This window comes from Ovis canadensis, chromosome 24 (genome assembly GCF_042477335.2).
Source record: "Ovis canadensis isolate MfBH-ARS-UI-01 breed Bighorn chromosome 24, ARS-UI_OviCan_v2, whole genome shotgun sequence".
NCBI lineage: Eukaryota > Metazoa > Chordata > Mammalia > Artiodactyla > Bovidae > Ovis > Ovis canadensis.
In genome coordinates this window covers 36,945,876-36,964,549 of record NC_091268.1, presented here as the reverse complement: position 1 = coordinate 36,964,549, position 18,674 = coordinate 36,945,876, and the positions used below count along the sequence as shown (strand labels likewise).

Genomic DNA, 18,674 nt, shown 5'->3' with positions numbered 1-18,674 from the left:
AGAAATGAATGAAAATTAAGAAGGCAACAGAAAGAACCTAAATTTGAATTATTTTTCACCGTTATTAGGATGAAAACCATTTCAAAGTACAGTGTCTGGCTTCAGAGTAGGTTTAGTCCACCGGCCAGAGCCTGCCATAAAATTAAGGTGTTCCGCATCTTGTCTCCTCTACTGGCTGGTGGCAACACCTCTGAGGTCTTGGAGAAAACCAACGTACTCCCGCGGTGGCTCCAGCTCTGAGCTCCAGCGCACAGGAGGTGCTGAGAGTCTCGCCCCCCGGGGTGCAGTTTCTAAGGATGCCTACGGCGGGGAGAGGCTGGAAAGGGGTGGGTGCAAGGGCCGAGGAGGAAGGTAGCATCGCCGCACCTCCTGCCGCGCCCCCGCGCTGCCCATCCCTCGCTCCCCTGACTCAGCGCTCCAGCCGCGTCCGGGTCCAGCGGAGCCGGCGCGGGAGCCCCAGCGCCACCTACCGACAACAATGAGGACCTCCCTCTCGATGTGGGCTTGGATGTAGATGCGGCCGCGGCGCTCCGTGTGGTCCGTGCCGCAGAGGCTGGGGACGTTCATCACGCAGCGCTTGTGGACGTTCATCATGCAGGCTGCGGGGACAGAGGCAGGGCGCGAGGCTCAGGCTGGTCCAGGCTGGACCCCTCCGGTTCCCCTCCTTCCCTCCGAGGCGGGGGGAGGCCAGTCTGCCCTGCCGGGGTCTCACCCGAAGGGCTTGCTTCTCCAACTCCCCCGCTCCAAAACCCCGACACCCCAGACCCTCATGGACAGAGGAGGCGGAAGGCGTCTGTCCTTCGCGGAAGGCTGAGGTACCTGGCACACCCGCAAGGGCTCTGAAGGCAGAGTCACCAACTCCAGTGACACGGGGGTGTCTAACATAGTGAGGGAAGGTGCGGATGTGGCGGTCTTGGCCAACCAGAGAACACAGCAGCTCCCACTGAGGCCACAGCCCTGCAGGCTGCCCGCCCAAAGTTGCCAAGATTTTCCCATTTTTCAGGATTAAGCAGGAATCCTGACCTCTCCCGATTTTTAAATATTGATGATAGGTTGGGTTGCCTGGAAAGAGTCTGAGCATGGGAGGTGTGAGCAGATTTACAGTGAGGGCCTCTGGCCCATGAGGATGCTCCAAGGCTGACAAGAGGAGGGACTCGGGGGCTCAGATGACCCTTCAGTGTTGTCCCAGACTGACACAAGAGGGCCAGGCCTTTGCCCCTGCATCTGCCAGTCTGTGGTCATGAACCAGCCCTGGGAGGGGCATCATCTTGGAACCTGAGCTGAGCCCCCACAGTATCCACCATAACTGCAAGAAAAAAGACCCAGGGCAAGATGAATGGAATATGCAAACTGAATCTGGCTGGCTGAAGTCTCATGTGTGATGTGATAAGTACTGGCTCCCTGTCCACACTCCTGGAGTGCTCCTGTGCTTTTTTAAATGGGTGGCTGGTCCCCTAGGCCCCACGGTTGCTCCAGGCCATGCCTGGAATCCCATATTCACTAGGCATCCCTCATTCCAATCTAAGAAGTCAGGAGAGGCTGGGTCACCCCACGGGGCATTTCAGGAAGATTCCACAGGAGCTAGGGGCATGGCATCCCTTCTCAGCCCACCCAACCTCCAGGAGGCAGCAGGCAGATTAAAAAAACTGTAAATGAGTTGTGGGGAGAGAAGGATGGCGGAAGGATGGAGATGCCCCTGGAACCTGCGTGCCCAAGTTCAGGGACCTGCGTCAGCACCAACTTGCTAACCCACCACCCAGGTATGAGCAAGGCCAATCCAGGCCCAAAGGACAGCCTTGAAGAATCGTGCCCTAAATAAATGGTTTTTGTTGGTTATTGTTACTCAGCATCACGCAAGGGGTACCCAGCCCACCCAGGACTTAGGAGAACGTGCTGCGGACTCGGGCCCCAGACCATGAAGCAGCAGCCGGGGCAGCAGAGGCTCTCTGAGGGCGCATGTACTCACTGTCACATTTCATCCCCTGGTGGATAAGTCCATAGAGCAGTGACCCGCAGTGATCACAAAACGTGGGGCTGGAGTATGTGTGGATCTTGAACTTGTGTTTGCTCCGGGGGTCCTGAGGGCCAAAGAAACAACAAGGGAGGCAGGTGTCAGTGCAGCACGCCAAGGTTTCACACTGCACTCAGCATCACTGGAGAACTTGCTGAGAACTGAACTTGGCCCCCAGCATCCATCATACCTGCCGGGACCATCGCAGGAGCGCTGTACCCAAACACCATGCTTGATAAACAGTCACTGAATGAATGAATGAATGACTAAGACTGCTGATGGCTCCCATTCTCACCCAGCACACACACTCACTGTGCCTGGCAGCACTCCATCGGAGAACCCAACCTATTGACTCCCGCCAGCAGCAAGGACTGCAGAGATAGCAAACAAAACTCCGGACGTGTGAGGTAGAAGGGTCCCCTTGTCTACATCTCCTTTATCTTCCGAGCAACTTCTGAATGATCTAAATCCCAAGGCCTGAAACCTCCCTCTTCCTGGGTCTGGAAGATCTCCTGGAGAAAGAAATGGCAACCCACTCCAGTATTGTTGCCTGGAGAATCCCATGGACAGAGGGGCCTGATGGGCTACAGTCCATGGGGTCACAAGAGTCAGACACGACTTGGCAACTAAACCACCACCCCCACCATCTACAGGACAGAGTTCAAAGTCCAGTGAATACTCTGCAGACTGTGGCATGGACTACTAGCTTTCCTCCAATACCCAGTCTTCCCTTCAATAGAGAACCGTTGAGTTGCAGCAGAGCGCATGGCTGTCCGACTATAGACCACATTTCCCAGTCTCCCTTGCAACTTGGCGCACGGATTGAGTTCTCACCAATGGGATGTATGTGTTTCAGTCATTCCTTTAAAAGAAAGGTGTACATCCTCCCAGGCTTCCCTGGTGGCTCAGATGGTAAGGAATCTGCCTGCAATGTGGGAAGCCTGGGTTCAATCCCTGGGTTGGGAAGATCCTCTGGAGAAGGAAATGGCAACCCACTCCAGCATTCTTGCCTGGAGAATCCCATGACAGAGGAGCCTGGTGGGCTACAGTCCATGGTGTTGCAAAGTCAGACACGACTGAACGACTAAGCACATATATCCTCCCAGGATTCGCCGTTGGCGCTACCGGTAAAGAACCCACCTGCCAATGCAGGAGACATAAGAGATGTGGGTTCAATCCCTGGGTCACGGAGATCCCCTGGAGGAGGGCATGGCAACCCACTCCAGCATTCCTGCCTGGAGAATCCCATAACAGAGGAGCCTGGTGGGCTACCGTGCATAGGGTCACAAAGAATCAGACACAACTGAAATGACTTAGCACCCTGCACGGTACAGCCTCCCAGGCCCCTTCCACTGGCTGGAAGATGGTGAGAAGTGGAAGTGACCACCTTGGACCCACTGGCCCTGCACTTTGTCCTTTTAGACAGACATCTGAGAGAAAACCTACCTTCTGTCTTTTCAAGTCACTGTATTTGGGGGTTATTTGTTACAGCAGCTCACACGGTTCCCTAACTAACTAACGTGCCCTTCCTAACCCGGCAGTGCAGTGCGGAATTTAAAAGTACAGACTTGGGAACAGAAACTGCCTGGGTTCTTCTTAGATGAACAATTTTGAGCAAGGTATTTAATTTCTTCGTGTTTCATTTCCCTTGTCTGGACAATGAGGAAACTGACAGGGCTGTAAGTTTACAGGACCATTGGGAATAATAAATGAATTAACCTATGGAGAGAGCTTCTAACCACCGGACACAAAGTAAGCAGTGAAAGCTTTTGCATTGTTATTGTTACATCTCCCATGTGATCCCAACGATGCCTCCAACACACTACGTTTTCTGTACACAGGACTGGTTCATACTCCCAAACATGCCATGCCCTTCATGACTCTCTGGCTCCACATGATGTTTGTCTCCTTCAAGAGATGCTCTCATTAAAAAAAAAAAAAAAGTCTTCTTCTCCTTCCCAAACCAGCCTGCAAGTTGCTTCCTCCATAAAAGAGTATATTGCAGAAGAGAAGACAAGGGCCCCAGGTTCCAACCCAAGGCTGATCTGACATTCTCAGTTCAGTTCAGTTCAGTCGCTCAGTCGTGTCCAACTCTTTGCGACCCCATGAATAGCAGCACGCCAGGCCTCCCTGTCCATCACCAACTCCTGGAGTTCACTCAGACTCACGTCCATCGAGTCAGTGATGCCATCCAGCCATCTCATCCTCTGTCGTCCCCTTCTCCTCCTGCCGCCAACCCCTCCTAGCATCAGGCTCTTTTCCAATGAGTCAACTCTTCGAATGAGGTGGCCAAAGTACTGGAGTTTCAGCTTTAGCATCATTCCTTCCAAAGAAATCCCAGGACTGATCTCCTTCAGAATGGACTGGCTGGATCTCCTTGCAGTCCAGGGGACTCTTAAGAGTCTTCTCCAACACCACAGTTCAAAAGCATCAATTCTTCGGTGCTCAGCCTTCTTCACAGTCCAACTCTCACATCCATACATGACCACAGGAAAAACCGTAGCCTTGACTAGATGGACCTTAGTCGGCAAACTAATGTCTCTGCTTTTGAATATGCTATCTAGGTTGGTCATAACTTTTCTTTGTCATAAGCTACCCATCTCTTCCCTAATCCATTCATTCATCCATTCACATATATTTACTGATGCAAGTGCCTTTCCAAAACACATTCTAATAGAGACAGAAAATGAACAAATAAGGAAACAGACACAATAAGTAGAAATTATTTTATGTGCTATAAAATAATGAGCATTTCTCCTTAGGAACCTGTTATTTTCAAAATGTAAAAATAATCTTTATACCTTCTAGGGTGGCTAACATTTTAGAAAATCGATACTGACAATATCAAGTGCTGATGTGGAGAGAACACAGTTGGAACCCTCCTGCAATACCGGGGGAATGGAAAATGCTGGAGTCACTTTAGAAAGTAGCATGGCAGTTTCTTATAAAGGTAGACATCCCCTTATCATATATGACACAGTATTCCCACTCCTAGGTGTGAAATGAATACATGAATCTACAGAAAAACCTGAAAGTTTATAATCACCTTGTTTATAATATCCAAAGTCTGGAAACAAGCTAAGTACTCAACATTCACCACGTGAATCGATAAACAACGTGTGGTGTATCCACATAATTGAATACTTCTCAGCAGTAAGAAGGAATGAACTGCTGATGCAGGTAAGCTTTCTGAATCTCAGAAGCATTAGGGTAAGATAATGATGTCAAATACACGCTGTTTAATTCTGTTTAAATGACATTCTAGAAAAGGCAAAACTGAAAAAAAAGAAAAGAAAAGGCATTAACTATGGGGACAGAAAACAGATCGGTGGTTAAGAAGGATCAGAGGAGGAAAGGGAATTGATAACAAACTGGACAGAATGTGGGAACTTTTATGGGGTGACCGGAATGAGCTATATTATCAACCACGTGAATTTTACTGTACATATGTTTTAAAAAGTGAATTTTGCTGCATGAAAACTCTATTTCAACAAGTCTGCCTAAAATATCCTCCATCCCTGAAGGCTTTTGTTGGCCTGCATCTTCTTGATGAGCTACAATGTTTCTTTCCTGATTTTCCAAGCCTCTGTGGTCAGGTCAAGCAGGTGAAGGGGTGACCCCTGCACAGCCCTGAACAGCCCAGGTTAAGAGGCAGGGTCAGCTCTGCTCTGGCTGTGGGACCTGCAGAGCCCCAGGATTCAGAAGGACCCCATCTGCCACCTCTCCTGCTCGAGGACTGAGCTGCTGCCCCAGTAATAACATCAGGGCCTGAAAGCAAAAAAAAAACAAAAACTACAGGCTCCCTGTTGATGGCTTAACCAGCCACGTTTCCATCCTTGGGCAACGAGACAAAAAAAAAAAAAAAAGGAAAAACAATACATCAGGTTCTTGGAAACAGTCCCAGTACTCTGTGCGGTAAAATGCTTCCCACTGCCCGCCCGGTGTGAATCCACCTTAAAAGGTGAGAAATGAGCACCTCAAACCCACCTGTTCATGACCCGCATTGGCCTGAAGGGGGAGCTCAAGGCTTCTTTCACTCCCCTCGCTGGCTCAACTCTGCAACTCCATAGACTGTCGCCAGCCAGGCTCCTCTGTCTATGGAATTTTCCAGGCAAGAATACTGGAGCAAGTTGCCATTTCCTACTCCAGGGGCTCTTCCGGATCCAGGGATCGAACCCGAGTCTCCAGGGTCCCCTGCACTGGCAGTGGAGTTCTTTACCACTGTGCCACAGGGGCCTCTAAGGAAGACGAGAGCCCGTCCGGTTGGTCAAATTCCAGGACGCTGACTGGCCCAGCCTCAGTGGGTGGAGCTTCCATAGGCCCTGAAGCCACGCGCACCTGGTCCCATGGTCTCACCCTAAGAAGGGTGGACATGACTGGCCTGGACCAACTCCACTACAAGTCCTAGGGCAAGTCCTCTCTCTCCTCTTGGTTCCTGTGCTCCCCTCTGGGTTCCCTGCTATGTTGACCTTATAGGAACCAAGAATTAGCTTTGAGGATATTTTAACTGCTTGAACTGTGGTGCTGGAGAAGACTCTTGAGAGTCCCTTGCACTGCAAGGAGATCCAACCAGTCCATCCTAAAGGAGACCAGTCCTGGGTGTTCACTGGAAGGACTGATGCTGAAGCTGAAACTCCAATACTTTGGCCACTTCATGCAGAGTTGACTCACAGGAAAAGACCCTGATGCTGGGAGGGATTGGGGGCAGGAGGAGAAGGGGATGACACAGGATGAGATGGCTGGATGGCATCACCGACTCGATGCACATGAGTTTGGATGGACTCCAGGAGTTGGTGATGGACAGGGAGGCCTGGCGTGCTGTGATTCGTGGGATCGCAGAGTCAGACACCACTGAGTGACTAAACTGACTGACTGAGGGCTACCTCAATAGAAAGAAAGGAGTCGCCAAGGGCCTCATGAGCTCTCCTTGGAGATCTGAGGCAAAACTCCACTAAGAATAAAGTTGCTCTTTGCTGGGACTGCATTTTCCTCCATGCATATATCTTAGTGGGGCATCTCAGGGAGAAGGACTCAAGCATTCCTAACCAGACACTGTCGACGGAAGAGCAGAAACCACAGTGCAGCCTTCAGGCAGGGTCCTGGTTCAAGATTACCTCTAATCAGATTAAAGGAGTGCAGGCCCTGCATACCCTAATCCTATCAGCAACTCCATCCTTGAGCCATCGCTGTAAAACTCCTCACCAAACTGTCCTGGGTTGGGATACACAGATTCAAGGGCAGGAACCTGCTTTGCCCTAACAAAGCAATGAAGCTATACTTTTCTACTTCACCCAAAACCCTGTCTCCAAGGTTCAATCCAGCACTGGTGCACAGATGCCAAGCTCCCAGCATCACTATCAGTAAAACAGATAATTAGTGGAAAGCTGCTGTATAACAGGGAGCCCAGATTGGTGCTCTGTGATGACCTAGAGGGGTGAGATGGGGGTGGGAGGGAGCCTCAAGCGGGAGGAGATATCGTTGTGACTGATTTGCACTGCAGTACAGCAGAAACCAACACAACATTGTAAAGCAATTATCCTCCAATTAAAAATTTAAAAACAAAAAACCCTCTCCATCTTAGCAAGTCTCTTCCACAGCAGGAGGTGCCAAGATGCACAAAGAAAGAGAAGGAAGAAGAAAACCCTGTGATTGCGAGCTGTCCATATGCCCAGTGACAGCCACGTGGAAGGTGTTACTCACGCTCATTTCAGTGGCGATGAAAGGAGCCAGTCTAGAGAGAAGGACCTTCTCCAAGGTCAACCGAACGGCCCCTGGAGGGCTGGGACTCGCCCCATGTCTGCCTGGATCCAAAATGGGGATACAGCAGGGTATTCGCTCTTTCCTCTGCAACCCCCAACTACATGAATGCCTCATCCTTCAGGTCCAGCTAAAATAGCACTTCCTTTCTGCTTTCCTTTGTTCATTCACCCAGTGAATGTTTTCTGAGTGCAAGGTTCTTCCCAGGCATTGAGGCTCCAACTGTGAGCAAAGGAGTCAGTGCCTCCTCTGGTAGAACTTATGTTCCAATGGCAGAGAGAAAGCAAAAGGAAATAATTGCCAGAAGGAAATGGCAACCCACTCCAGTACTCTTGCCTAGAAAATCCTATGGACGGAGAAGCCTGCTGCAGGTTACTGTCCATGGGGTCACAGAGAGTTGGACATGACTGAGCGATTTCACTTCACTTCACCTCTTCCGGCTTCCCAGGTGGCTCAGATGGTAAAGACTCTGCCTACAGTGCGAGATCCAGGTTTGATCCCTGGGTTGGGAAGATCCCCTGGACGAGGGCACAGCAACCCTACTCCAGTATTCTTGCCTGGAGAATACCATGGACAGAGGAGCCCCGCGGGCTACAGTCTATGGGGCTGCAAAGAGTCAGACATGACTGTGTCTAACACTCAGCCCTATCTTTCCCATCACAGTATTTATCCCACTGTGTTGTAGCTGTGTGTTTAACTGAATCTCTCTCATGTTTAGCTGCATGCAACATGAGGGGATTGTGCTCTCCATGATATCCCAGAGCATATATTGTGCTTGGCATACAGACGGTGCTTGATAAATATTTAATGAGTGAGAGTTAACATATAGTGAGTGTTTAATTCATGCCAGGAGCCACTTGCAGGGAGTTATCAGACATTAACTCATTTAATCCTCATAACACCTCTATGAAGTTTGTACTGCTTACTACTCCCATTTTACAGATGAGGAGACCGAGGGACAGAGAGGCGTAGTGACTTGCCCAGGGCTCCCCAGCCACTGCCAGCACTGCATGTCACACAGTAGGTGGCATATAGTGAGAGGTCAGTGAGCCGTGACGGCAGCAGTGGGCCACAGTCATTGCTATGAAGCCCAGAGAGGCCCTAGACGGTGCACATGACCTGGACAGTCCTGTGCAAGATGAATTACACCAGACAGGTGAAGGAAAGGCCACTCAGGCCAGATGCAGAGGAAAATCTGTTTCTCTGTGGTTTATTTAGAGGCTGGTGGAGGCTCCTCCAATCTCGTTCCCTTGCCTCCTCTTTCAGGAGGGCTAAGGCCTGTAAATACCAACTCCACCCATCCCCACTCCCACCCCTGACACCCGCTCTCATCTCTCAGACGACCCAGAAAACCAGGTCATCTCCTGATTGATTTCTGGTCCCTTCCCTCCTTCCACTTGGGAGAGCTTGGAACAAAGCCACACGCCCACAGCTGGGGTCCTTAGGACCTTCAAGGAGAATCATTCAGGGTGCCTGTCTATGTCTGCCCAGGCCCAAGGCGCAGGTCTGCACGTGGAGATGACCCAGCCCCAAAACCAGAGGTGACCAGTGGAGAGGTGGATGCTCGGCTCAAGTGTCAGAGGCCAGGCGGTCAGGATACGTGGAGCCCTAGGGCTGAGGTTGTGATTACTGACAGCAGGCTCCAAGGAGAAAGGAACAAAGGCTTCATGACCCCAGGGATGGAGCTCCTGGTTGCAGTCTCCTAGGGGCCTGGCATTCTGCCCTCCAGTTCCATCTGACTCTCCTGTGTCCTCTAAAATTTATCCTTCGTACTTAAGCCAACCTAAACAGGCATCTGCTACCTGCACTGGGAGGAGGGGCGGGGGTGGAATAATTGTCAAGATATTTACAATCACTTTGGCTCAAGTACTGCCCATACTGCCCACTGACTGATCAGAATGGACTGCAGGGCCTAGCTACACTGCGAGTTAACCCTTTATTTGCCAGATCATGGGCAAGGTACGGTGGGGAGAAGCTGCCAGGGAAATAAGAGGATGGGTGGAAGGTGGGAGGGGAAGGTTCCGAGGGCCCAGCGGCTATTCACCAACCAGCAGGTAAATACTTCATCATTTTCACAACTGGTCCAGTCGTGTAGGTGGATACAGGTTAAATGGCAGCCCTGCCTTTAGCCGAAGTGCATTCCTTTCCCAGCCTCTGAGGCTGTGGGTATTGACCAGGATGAGGTCAGGGATCCACGTAGCCTCTAAGTCAGAACCCTCCTCCCAGGTCTGTCTGGATCCCAATCAAAGATGCAATGCCCAGCCCTGCCTCCATCCCTCCCCCACCTTGTTCTACGGTCGGCTTCCCCAGCCCAGCCCACAGGGCTGGACCCCCTCCAGTGCACCTGTAGCCCAACCCCATTCCTGGCCCAGGTCCTTCTTCATGTTCAGAGGTTACCATCTGGATGCCAAAGGCCACACCAAGTTTACAAACAAGCTGTATTTGGCCCATATGGAGCGTCTTGAAAATATTTTAAAAATCCTGAAATGTCAGGAAAAAAATGTAGATTCCTGGTTCTTTTGAAAACTCACAAGTTGGGGCAACACTGGACACATGTTCCTCTGGGCGGAGCAGCGATGGCACCCTTTAGATAAAGGATAAGCTTTCTAGTTCCCCACAGTTCCCATCATTCTCTATTGTCTCAAGCCTTGCCTGCTTCACTCTCTTCCCTTCCCCACCTGGCCCCTGTAGGAATTTGGGTTTGTGACTTTTGCCAGACTCCCCATCCTCTCTCCCTAGGAGTCTACTGACTGGGGTCCTCTCTTCCTAGGAGTCACTGGCTGGGGTCCAACCACATGTGGACATAACCTCATACTCCTGAATGATGAGTTCATCCAGCTCAGTGCCAAGAGCTTTCAGAAATGGGCTTGAAATTTTTGTATCCCTCCCCCAGCATCACCGCTTGACCTCTAGTCTCCCTGGTCATCTCTCCCACCCCTAAGAAATCAGGTTCTCACAGGATCCTGGCATGATGCCTCTACCCACTGTTTCTGGCGCTGAGCTCTATCATGCTTCATACTAGGCACACTTGGATTTCCAAGTTTTCTTCCACATCTGATCCTGATGCAAGCCACTGTCAAATAACAAGAATAAAATGATTATCAACTACTGAGACTCACTGCCACCATGAATTCAGCACTCTGCCAAGCACTGTGCTAAGAGTTCCACATCACATCATTATTGTTGCTGTTGTTTAGTAGCTAAGTCCTGTCTGACTCTTTGTGACCCCATGGACTGCAGCCCACCAGGCTCCTCTGTCCATTGTCCCAAGCAAGAATACTGGAGTCAGTTGCCACTTCTTTCTCCAGGGGATCTTCCTGACCCAGGGATCAAACCTGTGTCTTTTATGTCTCCTACACCGGTAGGCAGGTTCTTTACCACTAGCACCACCTGGATATCATATCATTAAACCCTCATAAAGGCCAATGACATAGAAGTTATTATCCTGGTATTCCAGATGACCAAACTGAGGCTTAGAGAAGTAACTTATCCAAGGTCACAAAGCAAGAAAGAAGAAGAGACAGGACTGCAATCAAGTTTGTCAGGTTCCAAATATCCAGGTAACAGAGTGGGGACACCTGAGTGTCACCTGGCTGCTCCTCAGCCTTCCCAGAGGGCCTCCCACCCAATAGGAGGTTAGAGACGATGACACCCCTCATCCCACACAAATGCAGCACTAGCCACCATCAGGTCACTCGGAACTACCCCCTCAACCCTCAAACCAGAGTCTTCACTGTGAACACCTACTCCCCAGGACCAAAGGACAGGCCCATCCCAGCTCAGCATCTTCCGTTCATCACCTGACTCCAGGCTCATGCAGCTAAGGATGAAGGAAGCACAGCTCAGGGGGAAAAAAGAACTTTAAATCTCTAAATCACAACCTAAAATAGCCTCTCTCAGTCTGAATGGGCTGTATGGCTTTGTGCACAGGTGGGCTGAAATTTGGCTGAGCTGAGGCAAAGCTGCAGGAATGCGGAAGCTGCGTTGAGACACAAAGGTCATGAACGCACACGCCACAGCATCAGTTAGAGGAGAAAGTCAGGGCAGCCTATAAATTCAGACTGTGTCGTCCCTGGCCCTTTACAGGCCACAAAAGCCTCGAAGCTATGTTTCCCAGGAGGTAGACAGGCAAGGCGAACCTGGAGACCCCAGCTGGAAACAGCGTCAGAACAAAAGGAAGCTTGCAAGCCTGGGCTCTGGAGTTAACTGTGAGGCCTCAGGCAAGTGACTTAAGCACTCTGTGTCTCTGTTTCCTTGTCCATAAAGCGCAGATAAACACAGTACCCACCTCATCGACTGGATGTGACGGCTAAAGCCCCAGCACAGCGCCTTGCACGAAGGACGTACAGGCTCTGGAGTGTATTATTCCAACAAGAAAAGATAATCATGGTAACACCTCCGAAACTTCAGTCTTGAGCTGTCGTATTTTTGCATGCCCACATTCTACCTATAAAATTATTTATTAATACTTGGTGCTGTTTTTCCACTCAGCATGCCACTTTTACCTATTTTAACCTATTTTAAAGTAAAACTAGGAGTGTGAACTTGTGGGATTGGTGTGCATATTATGTTTTTTTCTAACACACCTTAAAAATGAAATAGGCAACCCTCACAATGAAGCTTTAAGATGTTCATCCCACCGGCCTGCATTAACAAGCTGTGGAAACACAGACATGCCTACATGCGGTGAGTAGGCTGAACGGCATTACCCTGTGGGGGCAAATGGGCATGTATATCAAAAGTCCAAATGCTTCTCCCATTTTGACCCAGTCGTCCCACTTCTGGGAATTGATCCTGGAGATAAACCCACATACACAGGAAATTTTATACACACACGGTTGTTCACTGCAGCGTCGTTTATAATAGCGAAAGATTTTAAATGAGCCAAATGTCATAGGGATGGAGTTACTCAAAAAATCTTACTGCAGTTACACAATGGACTACCATTCAGGTATGAAAATGAAACTTTCTGCACTAAAGTGGAAAAAATCTTAAGGGTGTATTTTTAAGTGAAGTCGAAAAAGGAAAAAAAAAAAAAAAGAAGAACCCAAGGTGCAGAACTATGCTGCAGGCAACCTCTGGGTTGAGAAAGCAAGGTAGGATACGAAAGTGTATTTTAAATTACTCAGGCCTGCAAAAACAAATGCTGTAAGGAGAGGCTGCAAGAGAAGTCAATAAAAACGACGTGTTTCTTTAGGAAGGCAGGAGGGAACAAAGTGGAAAGGAATATGACTTTCCCTTATATAGCTCTGTAGAGTTTTGATGACAGTAGAATATTTTCGTGTTTATCTGGATACCACGAAACTCCCACAGCACGTACCAGCCCGCTGGGTAACCCAACAGCATCGCCATGTCCCAAACTGCAAACAAAATGCCGAGAATTCCCGAGAGACAAAGAGGCAGGGAAACCTTAATTAGTACGATGTGGACTGAGATTTTGTGCACATGAAATGCGTAGAATGTTGGAAGCTGTAATTACACAGTTGAAAGGGGGACACTGTAATTTGGTGAAGATCTTTCATTGTGTTCCCGGAGAGCAGAGTGAATAGTGCTGATGAGCTGTGTGGATGCTCTGGTGCCTGTGGGAGGGTGTGATATCCACGGCTGCTACGACCCCCGCCCCTTGGGCAAATAAGTAATTGTTCCATTTAAAGACAAGCTTCCGCTGTGTCAACTTCAGTAGGATTTTAAATATGATTTCCTGGGTTACAATCTGCACTGGGGTCAGTGTCAACATTAGGGGTTAATTAATAGCCACATTCAAATTTAAGACACAGCTCTTGCAGTTATTAGCTTCCGGACTACAGGGCAAATTATTTAACCCTTTCAAGTTTTAGTTTCTACATTTAAAAATTGGATAATAATAATAATTACTGCCTAAGTTGATGGGAGAGCTCAATGCATTACTGCCTGAAAACTGCCTAATAGTCACTGGTAGAAGTAAATATTTTTAAATGTTCACTGTTATCATTCATTTTCTGTCCACAGCCTTTGTCCATGTTTAAATTCAAGTTTGCTTTTTTCTAAATGATTTTTAACAAGCTTCCTATACAACTTAAAGAACATTACCCACTCACCTATGATACACACAGTAAATATTTTCCCAGTTTTTCACTTGCCTTTTAAATTTTGCTGATCTTTCAACATCTAAAACCACAAATGTGTTTATGTGTGTGTGTGTGCTTTAATATTTATTTTTATGTTATTTATTTGGCTGTGTTGGGTCTTAGCCTGCAGCACGTGGAATCTTTAGTTGCGGCATGCGAACTCTTGGTTGAGGCATGTCGGACCTAGTTCCCTGACCAGGGATCGAACCTGGGCCTTCTGCATTATGAGCACAGAGCCTTAGCCACTAGACCACCAGGAAGTCCATGCGTGAGTGTGCATGCTCAGTCGTGTCAGATTTGGGATCCCATGGACTGTAGCTCACCAGGCTCCTCTGTCCATGGGATGTTCACAGGCAAGAATACTGGAGTGGGTTACCATTTCCTTCTCCAGGGGATCTTCCTGACCTAGGAGTCAAACTTGCGTCTCTCATGTCTCCTGTATTGGTAGGCAGGTTCTTTACTACAAGTGCCACCTGGGAATGATCCGCTTATTCACCAAGTATTTGTTGAGTGCCTGGTATGTGTCAGAAGCTGGATGAACAAAATCACACACAGGGTCTGCCCTGATGGGCTGCCAGCCTAGCTGACAGTAAAAAGGTGCAAACCAGTGCACACTTCTGAGTGCCGTGCAAGAGGAGCTCAGGGTGCTTAAAGAGTTTACAGTGAGGGATTCCATCATCAGATCTGGGAGGCTTCCCCAAGGAGGTGGAGTCCGAGCTAACATCTGAAGGACAGAGGGTGGAACCTGGACCTAGGGCACTTGACAGGGCTCTGCACCCCCTGGGGGGTACTATTCAGCTGCAGGCATCCTGCTTCAACACAGGCAGACCGGGCTGACCCACTCCTCTGCCCCCTGCCTGGCCCCAAGCTCTGCCTCAGCCCCCATCCCCTGTCTTCAACTCGAATGCCTCAGCCGTGAGACCCCAGCCCCCATAAGAGAGGACTTAGTAGAGACCTCGTGAGCCACATTCTCAAGGTAGATGGTCTGAATTCTGTGCCAGCTCTGTTACTTCCCAGTCGTGCAGGCTTGAGCAAGTTCCTCAAGCTACATGAGCCTAAGCCTCTCACCTGTCAAATGGGGAGGCACTACAGCAGGATGCCACACGCTGCGAGGCTGGGCTTCCTGGGCTGAATCGCAGACTTAACGACTTCTCGTGTGACTTGGGGCAGATTGCCTAACATTGCTGTGCTTCCACCTCCTCATTTTCTAACAGGTATTTATTTATTTGGCTGTGCTGGGTCCTAATTGTGGCACGTGAGGTCTTCGATCTTCGTTGCGCATGCAGGATCTCTGTGGCATGAGAACTCTTAGTCGGGGCATGTGGGATCTAGTTCCCTGACCTGGGATCAAACCCGGGCCCCCTGCACTGGGAGTGCAGAGTCCTAGCCACTGGACCATCAGGGAAGTCCCAACTCATTTTTAAAGTAGAAACAATAATAATAGCATTAAAATGTTCACAGGATCATGAGATGCTATTGAGTTAATTTTTGTAAAAAGTTCAGCACAGTGCCTGGCAATTAGTAAACACTCTATGTGGGTGGAATATAATAAATAAACAAATGTTTCAGCTTTTAGATTTGTGAGCATTCATGAAATCATTATTATACTGTGCTTATTAGCACAGTGACCGGCAGACAGTGTGCACTTGATTGATGTCAACTTAAAATAAAGACTACACTTATGATCTTGGCCAAGTCACTTCCATGCTCTGGTCTCAGTTCCCCCTTGTAAAAACAAGGGAGTTTAGCCGGGTATTCCCCAAGGGCCTTTCGAGTTCTTACACTCTGCCTTCTGGGCTGTTCACACAACTCTGCCCTGCCTCTTCCTGTGAATTCACTGCTCAGAGTGTACAGTAGCCTTTCAGGGACCAGACACTGCCACAGATCACACCCTTGCTTTATAAATAAATCCTCCATCAACCACAAAACATGCACACCCAGCCTCTCCCCTAGCTTCCTCTTCTCCCCCCACAGCACCATCAGCCAACAAAGGGAGGGGTACCCCGCTCCCTGCTGTGTGCAGGTCACCCAAATGCCAGACCAGGACATGAGGTTACTGAGGCTACTTAACTTAAAAGATGCTGTCAGCTTGATTCCTAGACTCACAGCACCATGCCGGCTTCCTGACAGCTTCCTCTGCCACAGAAGCCCTGGGCACCCCCACGCCTGCCTTTCAGAAGAGCAGAAAGAGCTCTTAGGTAGATGGACATGCAGGATGCTGAAGCGACTGTCTGCCAGGCCACCCACCATCAGCACCTGGGACTCTGGACGGCACAAGCCCGTGTAGAGTCTGATCCTAGTGACTCTAACTCTGGGCTCTAGAAACATGGATCCTGAACCAATAGATCCATAGAGACAAGGAACCTGACTGAAGAAGACAAGTCCTGTGCACACCAACTGATGACCCTGTCACCAAGAACATCACTGGGACACCAGTCTGCCAGCAGCTCTTAAAGCGCTCTGATGTGCCATGTGCTGTCCCGGGGGGGGAGTGTCCAACAATAGATGCTGACCCCACCCCAAGGGCTCTCTAGATTCCAGTGAGGGATAACCCTCAGCATCACCATGACCATCATTATAGTAAGAGCTAACATATGCCAGACACTGTTCTGAGAGCTTTGTGCACGTGGGCTAGGTTGCTTCAGTCGTGTCCGACTCTGTGCCACCCCATGACTGTAGCCCACCAGGCTTCTCTGTCCATGGGACGCTCCAGGCAAGAATCCTGGAGTGGGCTGTCATGCCCTCCTCCAGGGAATCTTCCCGACTTAGCGATCGAACCCCCATGTTTTATGTCTCCTGCAATGGCAGACGGTTTATTTACCACCGGGGAAGCCCTCTAAGAACTTTATATATAATTAATTCATTTGACCCTCACTGACCTTGTACAATAGGCTTATGATTCTCATTTTATAGGGGAGAAAACTGAGGCACAGAGAAGTAAAGTAACTTGTTCAGGGTCACACAGCTAGGCTCTTGGTCATCATATGAATAAGTGACCCTATGATGTGTGACAGTAAGGAGAGGTATGCGGGGCTTTAGGAGTGCAAAGCAGGCAGAAGTGACCTTGTCAGCGAGGTCAGGGAGGGCTTCCCTAAGGAGCTGAGCTGCGGCCTAGAGGATGAGTACAAGTCAATCAGGGTTCTTAAGCCTCAAAGCACATTAAAATCAACTGAGAGGCTTTGAGCCAATAAAGTCTGACTTCATTTGTCTGCAATGGGCGCAGGCACCGGCATTTAGTTATAAAGCTCTGCAGATGATTCAAACATGCAACCAGAACTGAGACTCCCTGAGTTCAAGGAGAAGAAGAGACAAGAAGCCGCCGGCAGAGGGAAGAGCAAGGCACGTGCCTTGTGGGGGAAGAGCTGTTGGGAAGGACGGGAGACTGAAGGAAGGAAGCTCAGTCTCGGGGTGAGGAGAGAGGAGTCAGGAAGAGGCTACGGGGATGGATGCGGCTACAGCAGGCAGGGTCTGGGAGCAGGGCAGCCATATCCTTCCTCTCCCAGAGGGGACCCTTGTGAGAAGAGTGGGAATAGCAGGGCCGCACGTTCCTTAGGATCCCAAGGCAACGGAATAGGCAGGTGTGCACACGGGCCAGTGTGACAAAGAAGGATATGTGAAGATCCTGCTTATGGACCCGTCAGAGAATCAGCGGTGCCTCTAAAGCCGTGGGAAGCCACTGACGTGTTTTCAGCAAGAACGATGACAAGATCACACCCGGTTTTTGGAAGGATGACTCCGCAGCAATACGGAATGACAGGCTGGCGAGACAGAGAGGAAGCGGGGCGGCGGGACCAGGGGCAGCTGGTCCAGGGACAGTGGGTGGGGCCTGGGCGAGGGGCCTGTCGGTGCGGATGGACAGAACTGTCTGCGGGGGTGCGCCTCATGTCGTTTTCTTACACTGCAGAAGAGTTTCTTACAAACTGCAGGTTTGCGGCAGCCCTGCATCTAGCAAGCCTATCGGCACCGTTTTTCCAACAGCATTTGCTCACTTTGTGTCTCTGTCACATTTTGATAAGTCTCACGATATTTCAAACCCTCCACCCGCAAAGAAAGATTACAGCCTGCTGAAGGCTCCCATGATAGCATTTTTTAGCAATAACATATTTTAAAATTAAGATGTATACACTGTTTCTTTGGGGGGGGGGCTACCCTGGTGGCTCAGATGATAAAGAATATACCTGCAATGAGGGAGACCTGGGTTCAATCCCTGGGTTGGGAGGATCCCCCGGAAAAGGGCATGGCAACCTACTGCAGTATTCTTGCCTGAAGAATCCCGTAGACAGAGGAGCCTGGCAGGCTACAGTCCATGAGATCGCAAAGAATCGGACATGACTGGGTGACTAACACTTTCACTTTCACTTCATTGTTTTTGAGATGTGATACTGCCGTATACTTAATAGGAATACCGTAGAGAGTCTATGGGGTCGCACAGAGTCGGACACGACTGAAGCGACTTAGCAGCAGCAGAGTATGAACGTAACTTCTACATTCAGTGGGAAATCAAAAAACCCACGTGATATTTGCATTACTAGTGGTCTGGAACTTAACCCACAATATCTCCAAGGTACGCCTGTAAATGTCACATTTGATTATTATTTAGGAAGTACAAAGCCATGGAAAGAATATGAGGGTGGGGAAAGTCTAGGAACACAGAAGACCCCAAGAATTGACCCACCGTCAGGAGAATTTTGGAGATTCGGCTAAGGGGTGAAGAGAATCAAAGGCAGAGAGTTGCAACAGGAAGGGCTGAGATGCAGAATCAGAGGAGAGTCAGAACCGATGGGCTGAGTTTGAAAGCA

General features: G+C 49.5%; 1 protein-coding gene and 1 non-coding gene across 3 annotated transcripts in view; both read right to left on the bottom strand.

Annotated features, from left to right (window-relative positions):
- PRKCB (protein kinase C beta) overlaps positions 1–18,674 on the bottom strand; it is a 373,695-nt gene that overhangs the window by 178,087 nt on the left and 176,934 nt on the right. For both annotated transcript variants that reach the window (XM_069570367.1, XM_069570368.1), the window contains exons 4-5: positions 1,967–2,078; positions 471–599 (exon numbers count right to left, since the gene is read on the bottom strand). In XM_069570367.1, the coding sequence (XP_069426468.1) occupies positions 471–599; positions 1,967–2,078 (241 nt within the window). The remainder of the gene's footprint in view (positions 1–470; positions 600–1,966; positions 2,079–18,674) is intronic.
- Positions 15,208–15,280, bottom strand: TRNAG-CCC (transfer RNA glycine (anticodon CCC)). The gene has a single exon. It is a non-coding gene; the product is annotated as a tRNA-Gly (tRNA).